Here is a 25,275-nt window from a genome sequence, read left to right as displayed (position 1 = left end):
ATTCTAGTAAGCGAAGTTGATTTATTATATATCACTGCAGTTTGGGAAACAGCACTGTAGAGCTGTCATGTTAATTTTAATTCATATTAGGTGGTTCTGTTGGCACTTTAATGCACCCAAAATTGTGTTATGTCCTACCATCCACTGGCATTGCTGGAAGACAGGAATTCACTCTAAATACCACATACACTCTATATATACAGCATTCACTCTATATACCAATTCCCAGCAGCCATAATACTTTGTGGTGGTAAATAAAATCCTGAAATATTAGGAAAGCCTTCAGCTTAGCCTCTTTTTTTCTTTTCTAAAATGTTCTTTATATATTCAGGTGACTTCAGAATATTCCACCAAAGCAAACAACTTTTTATCAAAATCAAATGCAAAATACCTTTCTCAGGGTTTTAAAAATATTTGGTGAACTGATCAGAATTAATTTGAATTCTAAAAACAAAATATCTTTTTAGTTTCCTAGTTACATTTAAAATAATATTAGATTTTCTTTGGCAATCATTAGCAGGGTTTTTACGCAAGTATAGAATACCTGGTTATTTAATGGTGTTATATCTTAAGAAAGAAGACTCAGGCAAATTTTTGTGCAATTACTTTAGGCATTTCTTTACTGCAGAAAGAAGTCAAATTTGAAATGTGCCATAAATGTAGTTCTGTATTATTTTATCTAACTTTTGTTTTAATAAATCAATATTGTTTTGTGGTTTTCAGTGCATTCATTTGGCATTTGAATACAGAATGGAGTTTCTTTTTGGCATCTGGATAAATGGTGACAAAAATTAAAATTGAACCGTCAAAATATATGTCCAAATAAAAAAAAAATAGCATAGAGAGATATGGGACAACAGTTTTGACTATTTCTTTACTGCCCACTTAGGACATTCCTATGCAGTAGAAGGTCTTGGACCCAATTTGTGAGGAAATAAGGCAATGACTTAAAGACTGACCCCCTACAGAAGGTGTTAATTTGTTCCAGTGAAAAACACATGAAAGATACAGAGCCAAGCAGCTGCCAAAAATGGAAGAAAATATTTTTAGTCATTATGATTAAGATGATTTTGACATACAAACATTGATCACATGGCTGGGCCAAGAGTCACTAAGGAACAGCTCAAAAAAAGCCAGAATTCCAAATACTGGGGGAGCAAGATCTGGCCTACAACTTGGATTCTGTATTAAGTCCATCAATCAAGTTATTTTAACACTGTAAAGACCAGTTACATCTTTCCTCAGTTTAAGGGACAATGAACTTTCCTCAGTTTAAGGGACAACATATTCAGCAACTTAGCCAGGAATTGATGTTTTCTCTGGAGAAGCCAAGAACCCTTTCTGTCTTGAGTACCTACCAAATGCTTAAATGATGTAAGGTTTTCCTCTATGCCAAAAATGACTTCAAAGAGTGCCATGGGACAATGCCTCTTTAATCCCAGCCATTTTGAGACTAGTTTGGATACAGGGATTTATTTGAATGTGCTGAATATTGAATAATCCATAAAGTTGTTGATTAAATCAGCAAATGTTTAGACAGAGCAAATAATAATAATGATTTTTGAGTCAAGTAGGGAATGGATCAATGCATAATTCTTTCACATCTGAAATGTGTGTCCAAGCCATTTCAGATCAATAAAAATGGATATCTTCTGCTGGATATTTTTCCCTTTCTCTAAATTTGTCTTTGGTTTGAAGTCCAGGTCCTGGTCTCAGATATCAACATATTTCCCGCATTGACACTATTGTTGCAAACTAATTATGAAGAACAGAGGGTCAAGTAATAGAGCTATGTTCAGGACAGGAACGGGGTAGAGTATCACTTGCATTGCAGTTCTTTTTAATGTAAATAACCTGAACATTTTCAAGACAGAAAAATTAATCTTCCTCACCATTTCATGAGCACAAAAACTCAATCATGGCTAGATTCTTTTCCACCTGTTAGGCTCATAAGTAAACTTAACCACCTAAGTACAATCCTGTTCCTCCCTGCAACAAAAGTTAATAAGTAATGTGGGTGGGTCCTCCTCAACCTTGCCATTGCTTTGTGATTCAGTCTTATCGCAAGATGATGATGTCTTACAAAAGTAGATGGATTTTTCTGAGACTTGTAGTGTGCAATGGAATTTCACTTAGGCACCTAAGCTCACTTAGATGTCCACTAGGTAGACTCAGAATCTGGTCCTTAGTTTTCTAACACATTCTTCTGCACTCTGAGTCCTAAAGTTATTCCAAACCTAGCATTAGAGTTATGCCTATACTATGACTTCCCAAATCACAAAGGAACAAATATGCAAATAACTGGTTTAGAATTTACCTTTCTGCCCTTCACAAGATTGCTGTTTGTGAACACTTATATACCCTCAGAGTTTCCACAGATATTAATACATTTATCCTAGAGGTCCACTATTCACCAATTCCCATTTAGTATTGCCATTTGTTATTCTCTATGCAATTAGGGTTTAGTAAATTAATCTGAAGGTTATGCAGAGGTTACTAATTAATATTTCTTTTCTAATGAGACAAGGTCATTAGATTTTAGTGGAAAAAATGTCAAAGCTTAAAGAATTTTTGCTTATGTATTAGACAGCTACCTTTAGTCTACACACACACACACACACACACACACACACACACACTCTCTCTCTCTCTCTCTCTCTCTCTCTCTCTCTCTCTCTCTCTCTCTCTCTCTCTCTCTTCTTCAGAAGATCCAGATTTTAATTGCGAAGCCACAGTTCTAAGCCATGCACTTTATGGAGGCTGCACCATAATTTTCTCTTAAACAGAGTTGCTCTGTGGTATATGGAACAATTGATTATATTAGGGCTCCTCCTAGGTACAGGGTTTAGCATTTAAGTATGGGTTTAATTTTAAGTATCTAATAGTTGCACTGATTTTGGTGAAACCACTCACAAGCTTACCTCTAAGAATGTGTTGAGGTGCTTTGTTGGACCAAGGCCAGGTGCATAACCCTTTGCAAAATCAGGCCCATAGTTTTATAATGTTGCTGAGAAATATACTTTGGATCTATCTAGACCAGTGGTTTTCAACCTTTTTATTTGTGGATCCCTAAAACATTTCAAATGAAGGCACAGACCCCTTTTCAAATTTTGAACAGAGGTGGGACCCCTTTGAACTGGAAGTGTAGGTACTCGCATACTTTTGATTAATCATAATCATCTTTTGCAGACCCCTTAGACATAGTCTGTGGTCCACAGACCACAGGTTGAATACCACTGATCTAAACTACATTTAAAATTATGTCAGGAGGTACTGTTATAAGAGCATCCCTGGTTATAGCATGGTTCTTTTTGTGCTATATTTTGAACTTCAGAGAAGATTTGGGGCCACAATTAAGTCTCCACTGGGACAGGGAGTAGTTGAGCTGTAATTTTGTGTGTTGATATCGTTATAATTGTTCTCTGGAACTCAGATTGGCGTCATCTAAGGGAAATGGGTGGGATCTTAATGAAACATGTGACTGTTGAGTAATCAGCTATAGAAGTTGCTTTACAAAACACAGACACTAACTCAGAATCTGCTGACTACAGCTGTCAAGAATTATTTCCAGTTATTCAATTATAATTTGATCTCTGTGGAAGGCATCCAAGTGTCAAGTTATCAGGGAGACATAAACTGTACACTCCACTGCATGCTATAGTGTTTTAAAATTCATGTGCTGTGAAACCACATTTGCTTAGCTACATACCTACATTTTTAATGTGTTGTTGTTGTTATTACTAAGAAGCAGCAGCAGCACAGAATAGATTACTTCAGTACTACACAGCCGTCGAGTGCAGTAAATCAGGTTTATTTTCAATTGTGCATACTGGTATGCCAAAAACCTAAGTTATCTGGTTCCCAAATAATGTCATCATTTTCAGGACTGTCAAATCTAAAAGAAATGTAAATTTGAGAGCATATAAAATCATTAATTAGGGAGGATTTTTTAAAATGTCTTGTTGAAATGAAGGTTGCAGGAATCCTCTGTCCTACAAAAACACTTCTAAAATTACCTAGAGTATAATACAAAATTAAAACCTCTACCTGCAAGTTAACAAGAAGAAAAGAACCTAATTCCTTTGAGTGAGGGATCCTTTGTTTTGTGCTGGTCCAAGTGTGGTACAACCTTTTAAAGAATTTTTTTAAGGTTGTAAAGAAAAGGCCTACATACAAATTATGGGTTAATTTAAGCACAGTTACTGAGAATTTTATGGAAAACATCAGTCCATGTGTTGTGTTGTACACCTTAAAGCATATATGGAGTCCTTTGTATTTTTTTTTGAAAATCCTTACTTTTGGAACTGTTTGCATTGCTGCACTTTGATATCCAGGAGTTTATCATTCCATCCTGGCCTGTAGTTATCATCCCTTGTGCTGCAGCTCAGACGAGTTTATACTGTAACCACACAATACATTGCATGTGAGCAAAGCCAGGTCACTTATTTCTTGACCTAGACACCTCCAGAAAATAAGCAGAGTGCTTTGAAGAGTGATGGTGACCCCATGCAGTTATGAGCAAAGGGAGTTACATGCAGTAATGGAGTAAGGCATTCAGTAAATAGCAATGTTAATTCTGAATCAGTACTGAGGTAGTACTCCAGAGGGCTCTGTGCTACAGACAGTGTTGTTCATCCTCCTGAGTCATTGCTGAACCAAAGTAACTGTGCTGGTAGAGGACGTTAGGCCACTGGAAGAGCTATCTTTCAGAAGAGCTGTAAAGCTATGGTCTGACCACCTGTATTAAATAAAATCTTGCAAGGGTCATTACATTCTGCCTATCTAGAGTAAATTCCCTCTGCAATCCTAGCTGGACACTATTAATTTTTACATTCTTTCTGAAACTGCTGCATGATGCAGCTCTGTACTGTTGAACAGCTGTTACATTCCACCCCTGAGATGACTGCATTTCATTGGTGGGTGAGATGATTGCTCTTTATCATATTTAAGATCAATTTCAGTAGATAAAGTGTTTTGAGCTCTTTTGGGATGCAAGGTGTTATACCAGGGAATGATTAGGTTATGAGTGATGCTGATTTATAGGGACCTGAGCTGGTATTTTATTATGACATAAGAAAACAGGTGACACTTGACAGGTGATGGGCTGCTTCTTGTTTTGTATTTTTTGTGTTTGCTTCGTGGCTAAAAATTTAGAGTTTTAATAATGACCCAGTGGTGCACAGCAATGGCTTGAACTGTTTTCTGTTAGTCACAGTGGAGGTAGAAGAGCCACCATTTATTTACCTCTTGTTCTGGTAAAGCCTTTACTGCTTTATGGATTTCATAGCAGATGTAATTAAGTCCACGGACAAGTCCTTCTTTCAGCAAGTTTGGGTGGGTGGGTTGCCTGTGTCTTGTGTGTCCCTGTTTTTGTCTGATAACGTCAACAGTACCATCTGCAAAGGTGTCAGTGGTTCCCTCTCTCAAGACTGATAATTTGCTAAAAGATGTCCAACAGTATGACAGTAAGAGCAGTTGGTTCAGTCCAAGTGTGAAAAAGGCTTGAATGGTTAAAACAATTACCCTTCCTCCTCCCCTATTTAAAATATTTCATAGTCACCACTGCACTGAAACTCAAGCAATCATTTTTTCTCCCTGCTGATTGTACTTTGGGATGTTTGTGCTGCAGTAGAATAAAGAAAGCACTCCACTGCTTTACCAGTTACTGTCTTTCCAGCATGTGGCAGATTGTGTGGGATCTCTCTTAGCCAATGGTAGTGTCCTTGGCAGGAGAAAAGACTTAAAAGTGAAGGCTGTTATACAAATATTTCTTAATTAACCTCTACAGACATAGGGCCTTGTTACATGGTAATCTTAGGCAGCTTCTGAGCCCTTAACTCCTGGATTGGCTGCACATTAATACCTTTTAAGTGGCTTAAAGCACCCACTATTCATCTTAAAGTTACGCCATTCCAAGGCAGGATTATCTCTAATCCCCTTGATTTTGCTTCTATTCTATTAAGGTGTGCCCACTCTCCATAGCTACTCCACCCAAGCTGAAGTCCTCCAGCATCCCAGGATGCAGTGACCTGTCCCAAGTCAGGGTGAGTGGGGACACTGGGATGCAGCAGGACCAGGGACAGTGCCTTGCCCCCAGGTACATCAGGCAGACCAAGTGCTGCAGCTCTGGAGTGCGTGGCAGCCATGGTGCCTCCTAACACTGCTCAGACTGGCTGTGCTCCTGCCAGGCAGAGCAAGCCAGTCTAAGTGCTACCCACCACTGCTCGGACCGGCTTGTTCTGCCTGCTAGGAGCAGAGTCAGTTTAAGCAGCGGTAGAAGGCACCATGGCTGCCAGGCAGTCCGGAGCTGCAGTCTGCCCAGTGGGAGCAGTGAGATGCTCCTGCCCCTGCTCACTAAGCATCTAGTGGTGAGTCACAGCTGTACAGATGAAGGACAGTCAGAGGTGGTTTTTTGCTTTAAGGTGTGACTGCTCCACTAAGCTAAACAGCGCCAAGCCAATTAACATTTGTGTGGCTTTCAGCATAAGGTGTAACAAGGCCTATAGATATTTGTTAATGATAAAGCTTTGTGCAGCATAACATCAGAATAGAATTATTTAAAGTTGAGCTTATTGGGATTTTGGGGAAAAATAGTCTCTTGTTTAGCATAATAAGGAAGGTCACGGGATCTCTTTCTAGAGCAATGATTCTCAGGTAGGGTGCTACAGCACCTGAGGGTGCCTTCAAACCTTTCCTAGGATTCCCTGAGATACCACACAGTGTTAGGTGTACAAAAATTATTCACAAGATAAACCCAGAGATTTCAAGTAGGAATCCATAGTGCTAAAACATTCTGGCCTGTTGCAGTTCTTTGCAACATAAGAATCGCTCTGTTCTTTTTGTGTAGCCAAAAAGCAAGTGAAAATGGAGAGAAGACATTTTCCAAGGGGTGCCTTGAGTCTAAAAAGTTTGAGAACCACTGCTCTGGCGTATAGGAATGGGAATCATCATAGCTAATCAAGCTTTTTAAAATTTTTTTTAAATGAAAAATGGTTACTGTGCAATATCATTTAACCATGCCTGACAAGACTGTTTCCTAGGAATTTTGCATTAAATGCTGTTTCTTTTAAGAGAAAAAAATGTCTAACTGTAAAACAGCAATTGTTCTTTCTTTAAGTCCATTAAAAATATCAGTGCCCTGGACCAGCTACCTTGGGGCATACGACTATTTTACAACGGTGTTCAATCTAAGACAGTTGTAACGTGGTGTGTTTCCACACGGTGTTACCATCGAGCTTATGGAACTGTGCTTAACCCTGCTGAGGCTTTAGCTTCTGGCAGAACCGTTTTAATGTGATTCCTTTCGATTCTGAGAAGAGCTTGAAAGTTTTTAGATTGCAAGCCCAGTCAGTAAAAACAAATGTCTGACCTATATGCAGAAATCCAGCTTTTGTATGTTCAGTTAAGCACTGCACTACACCAAATGTAAAAGCAAATGTCTATATTACAGCCCCATTGAACATTTGAGTGAGGACTTCTGAGAATCTTAATTCTGCCTGTTTTAGTGCAGTGTGCTGTGCACAAGGAATGGGCTATATCATAGATTCTAGAAAGCAATTTTAATGCACATCATTTATCTGCTATGCTTTGTTCCTTGTGTCTCCAACTTCACTTCTCTTAGATGTATGTGACTCCAAAAGGGTGACTTGTTCAATAATATATTACTAGATATTTTTTTACAGAAAAACTATGGACCACTGCCAGCCATGCAGTAAAAGGTTAGATTTGTAATGTGCACATTTCAATCAACCTCATTAGGGTTAAGTAGATCCAAGTGCCAACTGGGCAGTCATTCAAAGAATTAACTTGGACAAAAAATGATAGACACAATCTGAATTAGTTCACCTAAAGAAGTGAACTAACTTAGAAGAAAAACAGGTTAGTCCTATCTACCAAACCTCTGCACACTTTCAGAGTGCAGCCCCAGGTCTGGGAAAGCCCAGCCATTTGACACAGTCCCAGGGCTGTGCTCTTCCTACACCCCACCCCCAACCAGGCTAATTTTAGCCCTCCCACTCTCCCCCGCCTCCCGCAGACCAACTATTCTTCCTACCCCAGAGACCTGCCAGCCCCCCTAATACCACCAAGGCCCCCCAGAAACCTGCTACCCTCCTCCCTGATCCTCCCTGCCCTTTTAACCTCATGTTACTTACACCAGGTTCCCAGCATTGCTCCCAGGACCAGCAAGTGTGTGCACATGTCACTCCTGAGCTATAATTATGCAGTTTAAAACAAGCTGTGCAATCAAACACCGGGTGCAGTGAACGTCTGCACATACCCATAATCAGTAATACTGATAGGGCTGAAATCTGTTTTCTTAATGAGTGCATCAGTGGCACTCAGGGAGTAAAATGAAAGAAAAAAAACTTAGCTATTTGGAATCCAGTTTAGTTAGTCATTTTCCTCCATGCACTAACTGAACAGGGATTAAAACCCAATAATAAACTTTAGACATCAGATGACCCCATATGTTAATTGCAATTAGAAATGCCTACCTTTTAAAACTGAAATTAGAAATGCCTCTACCTTTTTAAAATAAATGGAAATGTGGGGCCCCCGCTTAACACCTTGGGACAGCTGGTAATGGACACTCAGGAAAAAACTGAACTCCTGAATGCCCTTTTTGCTTCAGTATTTCACCAGACCAAGGGGAAAGACAAGCAAGATAAGGATCACAGGGGGCATGGTGGGAATGATAGCCTTCCCATTGTGGATGCTGAGCTGGTCCGAAACCAACTAGAAAAGCTAGACAGTTATAAGTCAGCAGGACCAGATGGGCTTAATCTGAGAGTGCTGAAGGAGCTGGCTGAGGTCATTGCAGAACCCAACACCTGGCAAAGCTCTTTCAGAAATCTTGGCACACAGGGGAGATCCATGAGGATTGGAAGAGGGCCAGCATTGTGCCCATCTTCAAGAAGGGGAAGAGGGAGGACCTAGGCAACTATGGGCCAATCAGCCAAACTTCCATCCCAGGGAAAATCTTGGAAAAACTCATTAAAGAATCTATGTGCAATACGCTCATTGAAGGAAAGATTCTGAATGACAGCCAGCATGGCTTTACCGTGGGTAGGTCTTGTCTTACAAATCTCATCTCCTTCTACAAACAGGTCTCTCACTACCTGGACATGGGAGAGAAGGTCCACATTATATACCTAGACTTCCAAAAGGCTTTTGATTTAGTATCCCATGATATCCTTGTGGAAAAATTGGAAGATTGTGGGCTTAACTGCTCAATAGTTCACTGGGTGGAAAACTGGCTACAAGGTAGGACCCAGAGAGTTCTCATGAACGGATCTGTGTCATCCTGGTTAGAAGTGGCCAGTGGTGTCCCTTAGGAGTCCTTGCCTGGACCAGTGCTTTTTAACATCTTTATCAATGATTTGGATGTGGGGGTGAAATGCCCTCTGGCCAAGTTTGCAGACAACACCAAATTATGGGGGAGCGTGGTCATGCCAGAAGATAGGTTGTTGATACAGCCGGATCTAGGCAGGCTGGAAAGCTGGGTGGACCAGAACCAAATGAAGTTCAACACTCAGAAGTGTAAGGTGCTCTATCTCGGGGCAAACCGTCCCCAACATACCTACAGGCTCAGTGACGACAATTTGACTTGTACCACAACCAAAAGGGATCTAGGGGTAGTGATCGACCATCACATGAATGTGAGCTGGTAGTGCGATGCTGTGGCCAGCAGGGCAAACAACACACTAGCATGCATTAACCATTGCATTTCATGCAAAACTAAGGAAGTGATACTCCCACTGTAATCTGCACTGGTGAGACCACAGCTGGCCCTCCAGTTCAGGGCTTCGCACTTCAATAAGGACGTAGAAAAACTTGAAAGGGTCCAGAGAAGAGCCACCCATATGATCAGGGACTTGCAAAACAAGCCATACAAGGAGAGGCTGAGGGACTTGGGCCTTTTCAGCCTACAGAAGAGAAGGCTGAGAGGGGATTTGGTAGCAGCTGACTGCAACTTCAGGGAAGTACATCAAGAACTCAGCAAACAGGTGTTCACCAGGGCACCCCTGGGGAAGACCAGGACCAATGGATACAAACTCCTGGAAGGCCGCTTCAGGCTCAATTGCAGGAAAAACTCCCTCACAGTCAGGGTGTCCAGACTGTGGAATAAGGTTCCTCCAGTGGTGGTGCAGTCACCTACCCTGGAAATCTTCAAAAGCAGACTGAGCAGTCACCTTGCTAGGGACACTTGACCCCAGTTGTCTTTTCCTGCCTAGTGCAGGGGGACTGGACCCAATGATCTGCGAGATCCCTTTCAGCCCCTGACAATCTATGAATCTATGAAATGCAAGAGTTCTTCAAGTCAGTTTAAGACAAGCTAGGAAGACTGTTGTTTGTTTTATTTATCCACTCTGGAAGCTTCTGGACTTCACTTCCTGTAATGATGTTATAATTCTAACAAATTCTCTGAATTTTGACAAGTCAAACTGGCCTTCTAGTTGGAGATACCAGATTAAGTCCAAGACAAATGTCTCCATCCAGTAAATCCTTATGTTATTTTGTTTGCAGTCCTCATTATTGACAAAACTACACCAGTACAGAACTAAAACAACTCTACACTACACAAGTTAGTTAGTCCAATATACCTGCTCCATTCCTGGAGCCAGAATAAGTGATATGACTGAATTCTATCAGACGGGATTTACGCAGGGTTTTTCTGGCAGAGGGTTGTTACACATATCTGTTTGAACACTTGGAAGACTGGCAGGAAGGAGTGAGCTATATTTCTGTAGTGCCATCCTTTTGTAGTGCCAGAAAGCAATTTGCAGAAGTTGAAAAAAAGTCAGGGAAAAGAAAGAGACAAGTGCCATCCTGCTCCAAAAGGAGCATCTGTGAAAAATTACCTAGCCCAGACAGGTGAAATAGTTTTCACATTCATTGCACTTATAGTCTGGTTTGTGTTATCTTCAGTGCAGCCATTCTGCTGATCTATGGGAGCTATTCTCCTTTCAATGCATGAGTATGGTTCCCATTCACATAAATAGGAGTTATGTGGGTGCATCCAGGAATGTGGATCCCTATTTATCTAGCAGTGTAGCAGTTTCATTCCAGAACTGTTACCCTCCCACCTTCTTGCCTTTGTTAAACTGTTGTGACCTATGTATTCTCTTTAGTTTGATGCAGCTGGCACTTTTACTTTTAGGTGATAAATGCTGATAGACCACTGGACAAGCTGAAAGTGCTAGAAATAGTCTTTAGTGGGCTCAGCTGTGTAAGTGACAAGATCTAAAATACGTGATGTAGCTAGAATGTGAGATAAATGCCTAATGTTTTGCATTATAGAAGCAATTTTATTTCACATAGTTTTGTGACATCCCAATGTTTATCAATATTGTTCTTTATTACTTTGGAATATGCAGGCAGACGTCTTTCCTCTATAAGGATTTTTTGTAAACCACTGTGAGGTTCTTAGAAGGCACTAGTGCAGGACTGTTGCTCATCATTAAACATATTTAGACATTACAGGGCTCTGTGAAATAGTAGGAGGAATGTTTAGGGTCTTCCTCATATACATGTCCATGACATAACAGAACAGTACAGAACATATAGGGACATACATAAGACTAGCATATCTTTATCTGTGAAGGAACCTAGTACAGATGATCCTTGATGTTTCTTCCTACTCTGTGATCTGTAGTGGAGTTCAGATTCAAGGGCCCCATCTGCGGACGAGTGAATTGCAAGGTGGTCACTACCATATACTCAAAGTCATTTTTGGCCATGTACTCAAGAGATTTCTTGAGGAACAGAACTGGCTCTTGTGCAAGAAGTTAGATCAGATACTTATGAGGAAGATTTTCCTCCTTATGATCTAACTGGAATCCTTGCACATTCCTCTCAGGTGTGGAAGATACCTGATAGCCCACAATCCTCTGTTCTCCCTCCCTTCCTCCAAGGCAGAGTGAGGGAGAGCACTGGCTTCCTGATAGCCTGTCCAGAGGTGAGTTGCCAGGGAGCCCTGTAGGGACCCTGCCCTAAAAAATGAATCCCCCCTCCCACCAGTCAGCTGGACTCTCCAGGAACAGGTTCTCCCAGTGGGAGAATGGCTCCCTCTGCCACCAGTCATCTCAGCTGACTGGTGGCAGAGGGCACGTTCTCCTGCAGCAGAAACCCTCCCAGAAGATGTGGCCACTCTGTCAGAAGGCTTCTGCCTCATCCCCACTGCTCCAGGTCAGCCAGAAGCAGTACATGACAAGGCAGGCTGACGTGGTAGCAAGGCTCTCTGAGTCTTGCCATCTTGGCAGAATTCCCCCTCTTCTCTCTATACTCCTCTGAGTCAGCCCAGGGAGCAGGTACTAACCTCTTATAGCAGGAGCCAGAAGGGTTCCCACCACAGGAGAATGTCCGTCCCCATCCTGCCAATCAGCTGGAGAGACTGCGGGTATTTTCCCCTGGGTGGAAACCCTCCCTAGCTGTCTGTGGCAGCCGCTGCTTTTCAGCAGTTACCAATTGCCAGTTAAGAGCCTATCCCCTTATCAGGCAGGGGAGGGGGGCAAGTTGTCAAGTAATAGGTTCTCCTAAGGGCAGAATGGCCCAGGGCGAAGCCCTTAGTGTTCCTTGGGTTGGGCGCCCACTTGTGAAGCTCTCCAGCCAGGAGTTTGGAACGCATGTACCCATCAGCTCCTGGGCTGCTTGTTCACCAATAGACATGAACATGGCTTTTGCCATGTCCAGGTCATGACTCTCAAGCTATATAGCAATAAATACAGGTTTCCCTTGCTTTATGCAGGTTCTGTATGTGCAAATTCATTCTTATGCGATGACCCTTTTTATACCAAAAATTTGCTATATTTGAGGTAAATTCACTCTTATGCGATTGGTGTGGTAGAAGCCCGCAGTCAGCTGCTTTATGCAGTGCATCGTAGGAGTGATGCACACCAAAATATAGTCTCCTGTGTAGATCTGTGCTCCTCACTTGTTATCTGTGACGTGTTTCTGCAGTTGCCATTCCCATTATGATAGTGCTCTGTGCTTGTGTGTACTGTCTGCTGTTGGTGAGTACCAAAATTGTCTTGTAAAGGTGGTAGAAATGGGTCTGGGGGTCAGTACAGTTGAGGTCCTGGAACGGATCCCTATTTGTTACATTGTAAAGTGGGTTCCCTTTATGTGAATTCAAGTTAGGTGCCATTTCCCAGGAATGCATGTACAGCATAAAGCGAGAGAAACCTGTATAGGATGTCACTGCTGCAAAGAGTGAGGGGGATTTAGCTGTCTAAACATCAGGTTCTGTGCACCTGGATTCCCAGGAGCTTAACTTACTCACTCTAAGTACTGTGCAGTTTACTTGCTAGGGGGTCATTCAGCTGAGGACAGAGCAACAGAGTCCTCTCCTTTTCCTCCTCTTTTGATGGCATCCCAGGCATGTCTCTTCCTTGGAATTTATGGAGGACTGCTTTCCACGATGGGCCTTGTTCACTTCCTCAATGAACCTCTACTCTTCTTTATATCCCCCTATCCCTCTGCCTGCCCCCAACTTTCTATTTCACTGTGCTCCCAAATTTGTGTCATTCTCCTTTCTGTCAAGACAGCATTAGAAGAGGATATGATATGCCTGCTGTTGGGTGAAAAAAATAGTGTTTATCTCCTCCCTGCCATTATGCTGCCTCTGCTCCGTTTTTCTTTGTATTTGTAATCATGACCCAGAACAGAGAACAGCTGAAGGGAGGTATAACCAGAGCTTTTTGCTCATGGTACAGAAGGGGAAGAAAAATAGTTCAAGAAGCAGCTTGCTTACCAGGAAATGAGTGGGACTGGTGTTGTATTAAAACCAGAGAAAACTCCAGCAGAGGAGGAATGGTTGGTTGGTCTATTAAATCAACACTATTACCTTGATTAACCAGACTTGTAATCTTGTCAGATTGGTTTGCCAAAGCCTATTTTTCATTCAAGCTGTGTTGATATGTCTATTGCCTTGTTTTCTTCCTTTAATCAAGCCTTCTGTCAACTATTCCATTATTTTGCCTCAGATTGGTGTCAGGCTGACAGGTTTGTAATTACCCAGATCGTCCCACTTGCCGTTCACAAATATTGGCATAGCAGTTTACTGAGGCAGAATGCTTTTACTCCCAGCAGAGCAATTATGAGTGCATCCCCATAGTAGAACAACTAGGGCATATCTGCTGAGTCCCATCACCAGCCCTATTACTGTTGTGCTGCCTACTTGTCTGGCCTGTGTTTACTTCTGCTATGGGATTCATCCTGTTCACTTGCTGTTTAGATGCTGATGCAGAGTTGGGTTCTGTACAACTCAGATGTCCATGCCTAGTGTAACAGTGTGGTCTTACGTGAATATTTGGTGTGAGGACTGTACAGTGTCCCTTGGAACTGTAGACACTGCCTTGCACAAACAGGCAAACAAATGATGGAGATAAGAGCCAAAGCAGTATTGCACTAAAGAAAGGGGCCCCAGCTGGCTTATAAGAGCATGAAGGACAATAACAGGATCTCTGGGAGAGCTCACATGGTCTCAACTCTAACTGGAGCTTGTCAGTAGATTTGTAAAGTAGCCTACTACTGAGTCATTGCATTTTGCGGATGCTGCTTATGAAACCACTGCCAATGTCAACCAGGGCACAGTCCAGAAGGATGGTGATAATGAAACCCTCGATCTCATCTCCCTGGTGAACTGAAAGAGAAGCAGAGTCCCAGAAACCCAGCAGCTGACCAAATCAGACCCAGATGACATAATTGGATTGCAAGCTACACTCAACCAGTGGAGGCAGTAGCATCCAGTATGTTTTTATGATATTCAAACCATAAAGGAGGGGGGTAATTTAAACACCTTAATACCTGTGTTTCTGTCACTTATGACTTGGGGAAAGCACCCTCCTTGCACACCTTCAGGATAGCCAAAGTGCGATCTCCCAACAACAATCTGATTAGTAATCAGAGTAATACTGAATGGTGTAATGAGTTTTGGGGGTGACTGTCCTCCCATACAGTGATTCCATACAGCCTTCCATAGAGTGATTGTCACATGCTTTCCCGTGCTGAATGGAAATCTCAGGTACTGTACTTAGCCCAAAGCTGCACCTTTGGAACAAGCTCTGTGCAGATTTCTATGAAAAGTGGCTTTTGACATTCTGAAGTTCTGCTACCACTGCAGATCATCTCAGGTCCTGTCCCACAAGCTTGTTGTCCAAACCCTAAAGTGGTATTCTACTGAGGGAGGCTGCTCCTGGAAAAATATAGGAGAAGCAGGTGCTCAGTGGTGGCTGCCATCTCTTCAGGGGCCTATTACTGCTCTGGTTTTGAACCTGGCAAATTGCAGCAGCCTTTTTATATTATTTTCTGTGAAATCCCAGCACTTGTTTGTATTCACAACACTTGGAAAGAGGTACAGGTTGCAAAAACAAGATGGAGGATAGAGTGAAGCCGGAGGAATCGAGAATTATTTATTCCCCCCACCCAAGCCCCAGCAACTCATTGCCTTCCAGTGGGAATCACACACTGCGTGCTTGAAAAAATCTCAGGAAGCATATAGCACAACAACAGAACAATGTACCGTGCAGAGTCTGGCTGTGTTCTTAAGCCACAATGATGTACATCATTATGTATCCATGCAGCGTGTATGAACTGGATAAAGCAGCAGTTGCAAATCTCTGATACCTATACACAAAATCTGCAACAAATTTCAAATGGAGTTTCTTTTTCTCGTCTTCAGATGTGTGTCAAGTATGGAAGTGAAGTCCCTTTTCTGTATTAAAGCTTTTGAAAAGGCCATGGAAGTATATTCAGCTTGCTTGGCCAAGCATATAGAGAGGTACTGATAAAGGGTGTTTACCCAGTGTACCCTGGCACCATTTTCCTTCCTCTGCAGCTGCTATTTACCAGACCGCATTTGTGGTGAAAGTAACTGGCAGGAAACAGTCTAGGAATGCTAGATGAGTTTATGAAATGTTCACACTAGTTATGTCACTGGCACTTCAAAATAATTCAGATGAGGGGAAATTTTGTAAAACATTTCATTAGAAAAACATCATGTGAAGCTGGCTCTGCCAGATTGTATTTACCAAAAAAAGATTCAGTGCCTTTGTTTTTGCAAGGAAAATTCACTGTGTTACACTGACAGAGAGCATCAGAAATCTAGTGACACATTGTGTCACAAACATGGCACTAGTACAGTTATTTCATCTGTGCTTGTTTGGGGGATGGGAGGTTAGACTTTTCCTTGGCAGAAAAAAAGGAATTCAGTATGAAAAAATGCACTTATATTTTATTTAAGTCAGGGGGGCTTCTTATGACAGTATTTTTAGAAAATCAGAATTCTAATTATTATGATGAGTCTTGGTAAAGTATAATCCATCAAAATAACCTAGCAGGATTAAGTTATTCCAGAGAGCAGTTTGAAATCTCCTTTCTCCATTGTGGATTTTAAGAGCTAGTTGGGACATGACTGTCTAGCAGGTCCCAAAACATTAATTTGGAAATCTCTGCCTGGAAAACATCCATGGGGTTTATTTTGCTATCTCTGGGCACTAGGAAAGACATGTAAAATACTTTTTGAAAGGAAAGGGGATCCACAAAAAACAAATGTACAATTATTAATGTTTGTGCCCACCACTACCCTGCATTGTCTGCCTCTCTTTTATTTGCATTTTTCTTTCATTCTGTCTGTGCTTCCTGTGGGGTAGGGACTCTATCTCCACTTGTACTTAATAGGTTTGTAGCAGCTCATGGGTGCTATAGCAATAAAAATACAAAATATTTTTGGTTGGGTAATTTGTTTTATTTGGGACTATTGAAAACATGCTGTTAGCCATTGGTCTCCTGTAGGTGTTAAAACAATGGGCCAGGCTTTGGAATTTAAGTCATTGTCTGAGCCAATGACATGAGATGGAGCACAGTCCTTTGGAGCTACCCTATGGTGAAGCATTGAGAAGTTTATGCCCTCATTGATGAACAGAGTCACACTGTACATGCCTGATTCCCATTAATGCATTGCTTAATGGGCATTTTGCCCATAAGTCCCTATGTAACAAAGGGAAACTTGACCTTCGTAGAAAGAGTGGACTTATTGTGAACGCTGGATGTCCCTGATTTTTCTCTCAGACATTGTCTTTAGCATTGGTCCCCTATGTAGGTGTTTCACCAGTACCAAAGTATAAGCAGCACAGAGAAATGAACCCAGTGAATGGACAGCACCCAGGAACACACCCAGAGCTACTGCTTTGTTCCCAGAGCTCTGACACCAGCATGGCTATGAGACAACTGAAGTAAACAAATCAACAATAAAGGCATTTTTGTATAGAATAGATCCATTGTTCTTCCTGACAGCATGACTTGGATTTTGAGTTCTAGCTCTTACCATTGTTCCTTATTTAAAAAGAAACAGAAAGCAGAACAAGGGATAATACAAATTACACAGCCCGGGGCTTTCACTTGCTTATGGAATACTATTAAGGCCCTGTTTGTGCTGCAAATTGGAACCATTTTGTAACCAGGTTATTTAACTCAGTTGGATTTTTAGCATTGTTTGACCCTTAAGTATGACAGGCTTGTACAGTCAATTCATCTAGGTCTGCAAGGCAGGTCAATTTAAGTGCAGGGAAGAAGTACAACTGAGAGTCCAGACTGGGTTTGTGATTATCCCAGACTGACAGACAATAGAATTTTTCCTCATTCCTGATAATGTGGCCTGAATCAAGATACAGATTAATATTTATATGTGCCGATGCATGTGCCCGTGAACGTACACACTTTCCTCTATAACAGTGGTTTTCAGCCTGTGGTCTGCAGCCCCCTGGGGGGTCCGCAAACTATGTCTCAGGGGCCCACCAAAGTTGACTACGATTAATCAAAAATATGTGAATACCCACACTTACCATTGAAAGGGGTCTGCTCCTCCATTCAAAATTTTGTAGGGGTCTCCAAATGAAAAAAGGTTGAAAACCACTGTTCTATCTGTATCACTTGTATCTATTATTTAGACTGAAAGCCATTCTGCAAGGAGTAGTATTAGAGACTTGTTGCTGTCCACCCCACAGGAAGAACTCACACAATATTTTCACTGCATACACCAAAACTTCCATGTGGTTGTTTTTCTAATTGTTCTGTCCCAGCATGACAGGTTGAAGATGAAAATAGTAGTTTATCATCTACAGGATAATAGCCCTTTTGCTTTTGTTTTACCATTGCTGTTGGGAGTTGTGTTCTGTTACTTATTAACCCTCTCTGGTTGGACAGGTGGACACTGTAGTGTAAGCAAGTTGCACTGAATTCTGGGAAATGAGCTTTCTCTACTAATTCCAGCAGCAGCTGGACATGAAGTAGAGACAGCCTTACTGCATTATAACATTGCAGTGCTATACATGCAGGCATGCATAAATCTCCTGCCCCGAAGTAGTACACATGCTTTCAGTCCTGTAACCATATCAACTGCTTGACTAAGTGAGGTTAGACTGTTCTGAAGAGAATTCTTGCAGCAGGAGCACAAAAGTTTGTGTGATGGGAATGTTAGTAGCTAGGATGCTGGAGATAATTACACAGTTTGTTGGAAATCCTCATGACCCCATTGGGTTTGCTTCATCTAAACTGGGACATCACAACAATGGGCAAGCAATAAATCCATTGTCCCTAGAATATACTGTATTATTATTCAAATAAAAAACCCTAGTCCAGCCCACCTCTGAAAAAGGAATCTTATCTGCAAAATAAATATTTAACAACTACATTTTTGGTATTTTATTTGACTGTTTCTATTGAAGACAGGATTTATTAAACTGTCATCCAAAGTCTGAGTCATCATTGCATTTGAGTGTGTTTTTTTGGGGTGGAAGGGTGGGGATATGCAAGTGTCATAGAGTCACAAACTTTTAATTGGGCATGCTTATAAGACTTTACTGTCAATCTACAATGTGATAACTTTTGATCAACATATCTGATCACTTAAAAATTTTGACGAATGCTCTAAGCTGCAGTGAACAGAGTCTCACTGACTGGGGGGAAATGAAAGGAGGGAGATGGATGCCAAATGGTTGCTCTGCCATCTCTTTAGTGTTTAGCACAGCGAGGGCTTCAATCACCTCTGTTGTTGTTAGGCAGATGGCAGGGGAGGGTGGCACCTTAAAGTATGTACAGACATTACACTTAGATCAACCTAACTATGATTAGGTCAATCTAAGTGCCAGTCTGTACAGACTTTCTAGGAAGTTAGATTGCAGGAAAAATGGAGGCCCAATCTAATGTAGCTCAACTGAGGAGGTTCATGGTAAGTGCGCAGTCTGTATATGTTCAGAGCTGCTTGCCCAAGCCTCAGGGTTGCATTTTTCCTACCCCACCCCACCCCCACCAGGCTACTTTTAGCCCCCAGAGGGATAAGCCTCTCCCAAACACCACCAGCTTCCCCCCCCCCACAGTTCCACCAACCCCCATCAACTAGCTAACCACCCTCCCCCACATACCTGCCAGCCCCCCTCCCATCCCACCTACCCATTGCCCCATCTCAGCTTACTTAGATTGGGTTCCTGACATGGCTTCCAGTGCTGGCAAACATCTGCACCAGTGCAACCAGGTCTATGATCACACAGCTCAAAGCAAGCTGTGTAATCATAGATTGGGTCCCGCAAACATACGTATGTAGTACCCTCATAGATTAATTGGCTCTGAGTTAGTCTGTAAGGTACCACCTTGCCCTGCCTTCTGCCTGACTTCACACTAACATGGCTAATCACCTCTCTCTGCAGTCATTGATGGATCAAACCACAGGTTAATGGCAGCTGGAGGAAGAGAGACACCCAGATACATGTTTGATGTGGCATTGATTGGTGTGTGGGAGGGTGAAGCTAGAGTTGTGAAAGAACCTAGATGTGGTAGCCCAAGTCGGGACTTACTGTACCATTGTGCTATTCACTAGAACTGCTGCAACGATAAAGTGCAAGAAGTGAATGAAGCAGATGCTTCCCTTGAGAACGGCATGGTGGAAGAACTGATTTCTAATGGGTTTTAGGAGTTCTTCATGCTGCTTGAAGGACAGGATCTCTGCTCTGTGCTACCGTGGCAGAACTTCCTCCCCTGACCCTTCCTGTCTGCACTACACTAGTCAGTGCAAAGCAAAGAGAGCATGTGCAATGAGGTCTTCTTTAGCTGTGCCCTTCACAGCTGAGTGAAAACAAATCCATGGAAAACATACTGTGCATATGCAGCATGAGATTTTCAAAGGGTCGTAAGGTGGTGGAACCAAAACCAATTTTCACTGGAACAGTCTAAAACGTTTCTCTGTGTGTGCTAATTCCATTCAAAATATTCAACTATTGACCCTGAGCCTTTTGGTAATGCAGCTGTTTAACAGAGGTTGTAAGGTTTGGGGGGAGGTTGTTATTGTTTTTGTTTTTTAACCAGAAAGTCAGTATTGTCAACTTGAAAATTCAAAAACTTCTCACACACACATGCACAGTAACTCAGACATTATGTATTTACTTCTTTTGGTATTCTGCCATATGCTTTTCCAGATTGAAAATTCAGTGTATATAAAAGCCACATATTAAGTATGTGTGAAGGCCCTTTACTTACACCCATTTCACTGCTACAGGGGTTTATTCCCATTATGAGCAAACCTATATCTTAAAAAATGGTGAGTCAACTTACTTTCCTGGGTTTGAGCCTTGAGGGGTCACATGTTCAAGCTTTTTTCTCAGACCTCGATAATAAAAGCTATCTTCATATAATACCACGGCTCCAGGAGCTGGGGCTTTAAGAAAAATACCAAGTGATATGAGACTCATAATAAAATTAGGAGAGTTGGCGACTGTGCATTTTCCTGTTTTCTTCACATGCATTGCCTGACAGTTGCTATTCCCCATTACCCCTGAGCTCCAATCTCCCCCATTTCTTCACCATCTCCTGTCCTTTCCCATAGCTACTGCCTTGGGTATACTTCCCTGTGGTTTTCTCTGTCCTGCATCTTTTGGACCAGGAATTTATGTCCTGTATTTCCATGCCTGCGCTTTGACCCTCTAAGCTTGGGCCCTATTGGAGCTGTATAGCAGCACCTAGTTTTATTACACATGCATCCTTGACGGTATGAGGGCCTGAAGGGCGAGGTGGAGATGAAATTCAGGTTGTAAAAGTACTTAGCTATAATGGCAGAACTCCAGATGTTAAGGCAGCTATACTTGCCTCAATCAAAGGGAAGTGATATAGCTTAGCCAGCAAAAAAAAGACCCTTCTTTAATATAATTTTTTTTAATTACTTATTCCTCTGGCAAAGCAAAATAATTGAAAAGGAGTACTAAGAAGCTAAGATTTTTAGGACTGTCTGGAATTGGTAAAATCTCTTGTAGGCTTTGATTCTGCAAACAGCGTGTGCGCACACAATTTTATCCATGCAAATTCAGTGGGAGTATTCACGTCTGTAAAGTCACAAAGTTTGCCCAGGAGCAGGCTTTAGATAAGACTTTCAAGGATGTAGCAAGTTAGCTGTAAAGTTTTGCTTATCAGCTGTGCTCCTAATCAGCTGTGTGTGGCCTAGGTTTGAGGAAGCTGGAAGAAGGCTGCTAAGGGGAGTGGACTGGGCCAGGCCTTCAAACCCTGAGATTTTATTGTGAGGTGGGTAGTAGCATGATTGGGGCAGGGGGATGGGCATTGTGGTAGGAAGTCAGTTGACCGTTGCATTGTGGGTATTGCCATTCAGTGTGAGGCGTTTTGGCGCTGAGTGTTAATTTGGTAGTTAGTAAGCTGCAGTGGAAATGACACACGTCTAACATAAAGGGAAAAATGTGTTTGTGAAAGGAAGACCAGAAGCTGGGCAACTGCTGCTGGGAGCCTCTTCCTTTGTTTAAAGTTCACGCTGGGACGGCCAGCAAGGACTCTGAATAGTTTTTTATATTCTTTTACGGGCCTTTTTATATTAAGAGACTAAATGGCATTTTTAGGATGTACAGCCTCTCTTCCAGGAGTGGGACTGCATTTAACTAGCTGACTCGCTTTAGCAGGGGTGAGACAGCATGATTTTTTTTCCCACAAAGTAGCGCTGATCCCTGAAGCTGATGCAGTGGCACAGATGATTTGGAGAACAGAGTAACTAACTAACTTGAGGCCTCATTCGAGAAAGTTGCTCTTGCATCGCTGCCATATGGTAAGTCATAAAGACCACTCCATCCTCTTATTTTTTCTATTGTTCACAACATGAAAGTAACTAAATTTGGGTTGCACTGATGCATTGCATGAAGGTCCATGGGGTTAATTACAGCTGAAGGTAATAGGTATTTGTTTAGCACATTTGAGCAAAAACAAATATTGGTTTTAAATGGCAATTTCTGAACTTGAAACTTGTAAGATGTAATTCCTAGTAAAAATGTTTGCAGATAATTTGCTACGCATTACTCTCTCTTTTTTTTGTTCCATTGGGAAATGAGAGAATTAAAAAAAAATAGGACATCATTATAGGTAAGATTTGAATGCCGGGTTATGTTGCTTTAAATAACTTCCTTTTGGGGGAAAAATAATATTTTAAATAACTTTCTTTTGGCAGAAAAATAATAGTTTTTATAAATATAATGGTGACTTGTGTTAAGCCAAAAACCAACAAGAAAAAAGCTGGAAAAGCAGGATGTGGGGACAGGGTAGTTGATTTGGTTTTTCAACTTTTCTTTAAATACTGTTAGGGGCACCCCTCTAAGTTCACAGTGTTCTTGGCTTGCTACAACTTTCCAGTCCTGTTTACCTGCCTATCTTGTACTGTCTTTTTTAGGCAACTGCATAAGCAGTTGGGAATATTGTCCCATGTATAGTTAGACTAGATTTAATTTCCTAAGTTTTTTTTTTTGTCAGAGTATCCACAGCGGAAGAAATAAACTCAGGAAGGGTCAGTGCCGTGATTTAAGATATTAGTACTTGGTGGGGATGGCACAAGAAATAAAACCTCAAGTGTGTTGACTTTCTGTTATAATATAAAGCCTTTGAGTCAGAGGATCTCTTTGAGCCTTTTGTCTGCCAAATGGGTGACAGTAATTCAGCTAAGAGAATTCAGCTGAGATGTGAGAAAAAGTGCTCAGGGCATACAAGGCCCATTCCCAGTGATGCATGGATATTAGTAACATGCTGAGCTTTAAAAACCCAGAGCATAATGAGGCAGAATGATCCCTCCTTACTCCCTGGGCATAAAGTTAGGTGTCAAACAGAGTGTTATTCCTGCATCCCAATGTATCCAGACATCCCCATACATCCCATTCCATATATACCGATATATATATATGTATAAAATTTATAATTTACATATAAATTTTATATATATATAACATTCAAAATCAGGCTTGTAGATTGGATCCAGACCTTTTTCTTCATTGGTGTTTACTTTAGGTTACTGTCATTAAATTTTCTGTCTCTATCACTGCCTGAAAGTTATCACTTTAGCACACAACCTACTTGGTTAAGTCCTGTTGGAAAACCAGGGGCAGTATTAGAAGAATACCAAAGGTCCAGATTTGCCCTTGAGTTCCAGATTTGTAGCATTGTTTAAAGTTTAAGTAGTCAACATTATAGGACTGTTTTTACTAGGCTTGTTTAAAAATTCCAGTAAAGGCAAGCTGTTGTGGGCAAATAAACAGGCCTCTGTTGGCTGCGATGCTCTACATCCCACATGTCATAGCCTTGTGCTAATAGCTGAGAATTTTGAAGTGCAATGAATTAGAAAAGAGATTGGCCTATTTTATCATTAGCAATTGAGTGATGAATAATGCAAAAAAAGGAAGCTGCACAAAGAGTGAAAATCAAAAAGCGCTATCAAAATCTTTTCAGATGTACTGATCCATAATGATAGTAGTTCCCAAGCTTTGGTCCACCAAGCTCTGGTGGTCTACATAGCCAGGGGATCTCATTGGGCCTCTTCCTTCAGTTAAGTCAGCTGATAAAGATGCCTGATTATCAGGGATCCTGGTTTTCTCTGATTTAAAAAACTTCCAAGTTTTTGGTTAAAAAAAAAGTAACCCTAAATCCACATTTTTCCATGATTAAAATGAAACACCACTGTATATAGATCTGTATATTAGTGGTGTTTCCATAGGTGGCTGCAGCAGTATTAGCAGCAGGGCTGAGCCAAGTGGGGAGCTTCTGCAGGCGGCTGCAGCGGTGATGGCAGCCGGAGGGTGGGGGGAGTACCACCCGGCGATTGGAGACATCTGCAGATGCCACCAGCAGTGTTGGCGGCGAGGGGGGGTGGCAAATGGCGACTACCCGTAGGTACCACTGGCAGCAGCAGCCAGTCTCAGGGGATGCACCACCAGTCTCAGGTGGTACCCATGCACCCGCATGTACCCCCTACTCGTCGTGTGAATGGGCGTTTTGGTTAAATCCTGGAAAAATGTGGATTTGGGGTTACTTTTTTAAACAGAAAATTGGGATTTTTTTTTAAATCGGAGAAAGCCAGGATACCTGCTGATTATCCATAAGAAAGATTGAGGGTTCACCGTGATCCACTGGTCCACCAAGTTTGGGCAGCACTGAGTCCTGCATTTTAGTTGCATGCTTCTGGGCCATTTTGTAAATAGATGTGTGATTCAGTTTGCTCTGGCTGACTGAGAGATTGTGTACTTGTATCTTGCACTGCACCAGTGAGAGTCACAAGGCCTCAGAAGAACTCTACCTTCAATAAGGGCAGGCGTCTGCGCTGCCTCCCACGCTGGCAGCTCCACTGGGACGAAAGCAGCTTTAGTTTGCAGCCAAGGCTCTGTAGGAGTCCTGCCAATTAAACCTTCTTAAGGAATGAGCTAAATCACCCTGGCTAGGCCCCAATCAGTGCCACCTACCTTTGAGGCAGTGCTAGCCATCTCTGGTCTGGCAGAGTGGGTGTTCTGACTGCTTAGCATTATCCCAGCCCTCTCCTGGGTGTATTTTGTGATGTGGTGGCTCTGTGCCAGTTTTCAGTTAGTATAACTCAGAAGTTAAAACTGTCCCATGATTTTTTTTTTATTAAGTTGGCTGTAATTAAAATGCAGGGAACAGGCACATACCTTGTACTTGCTCTGGACGTGTACACAGACTCTGTCCAGTGCTCAGTTAATTTGCATTTGTTTCTTTAATTCTTAATTTTAATCGAGGTGAGAATGGCCCTATGACTCTGTAGTTGAAGAATTTTCAAATAGAGAAAATAAAATGTGGAAAAAATAGGAAAACACCCTTCTGTGGCTCTACACTTTGATTTTAATGCAACAGAAAGGTACTGTGTACACAGTCCATGAAGGCTTCCCTTCCTTATCATGGACATGAAATGAGGGCCATGCTTCAGTCCAGACCATGTATGTTACAGGAAAACAATAAAGA

The 25,275-nt window shown here is 41.8% G+C and overlaps 1 protein-coding gene across 2 annotated transcripts in view; it reads left to right on the top strand.

Annotated features, from left to right (window-relative positions):
- Positions 1-25,275, top strand: part of SASH1 (SAM and SH3 domain containing 1) — a 317,210-nt gene that overhangs the window by 47,110 nt on the left and 244,825 nt on the right. The window contains exon 1 of one of the 2 annotated variants that reach the window (XM_019526900.1): positions 21,951-22,093. The exons of the other annotated variant lie outside the window; for it this stretch is intronic. Within the exon in view, the coding sequence (XP_019382445.1) occupies positions 22,091-22,093 (3 nt within the window). The 5' untranslated portion in view covers positions 21,951-22,090. Of the gene's footprint in view, positions 1-21,950; positions 22,094-25,275 lie in introns of those variants that run through there. 2 annotated transcript variants of the gene reach the window in all.

Source organism: Gavialis gangeticus, unplaced genomic scaffold, assembly GCF_001723915.1.
Source record: "Gavialis gangeticus isolate Ggan-Ray unplaced genomic scaffold, GavGan_comp1, whole genome shotgun sequence".
In the NCBI taxonomy this organism is placed as follows: Eukaryota; Metazoa; Chordata; order Crocodylia; family Gavialidae; genus Gavialis; species Gavialis gangeticus.
This window is presented reverse-complemented; position numbering and strand designations above follow the sequence as displayed.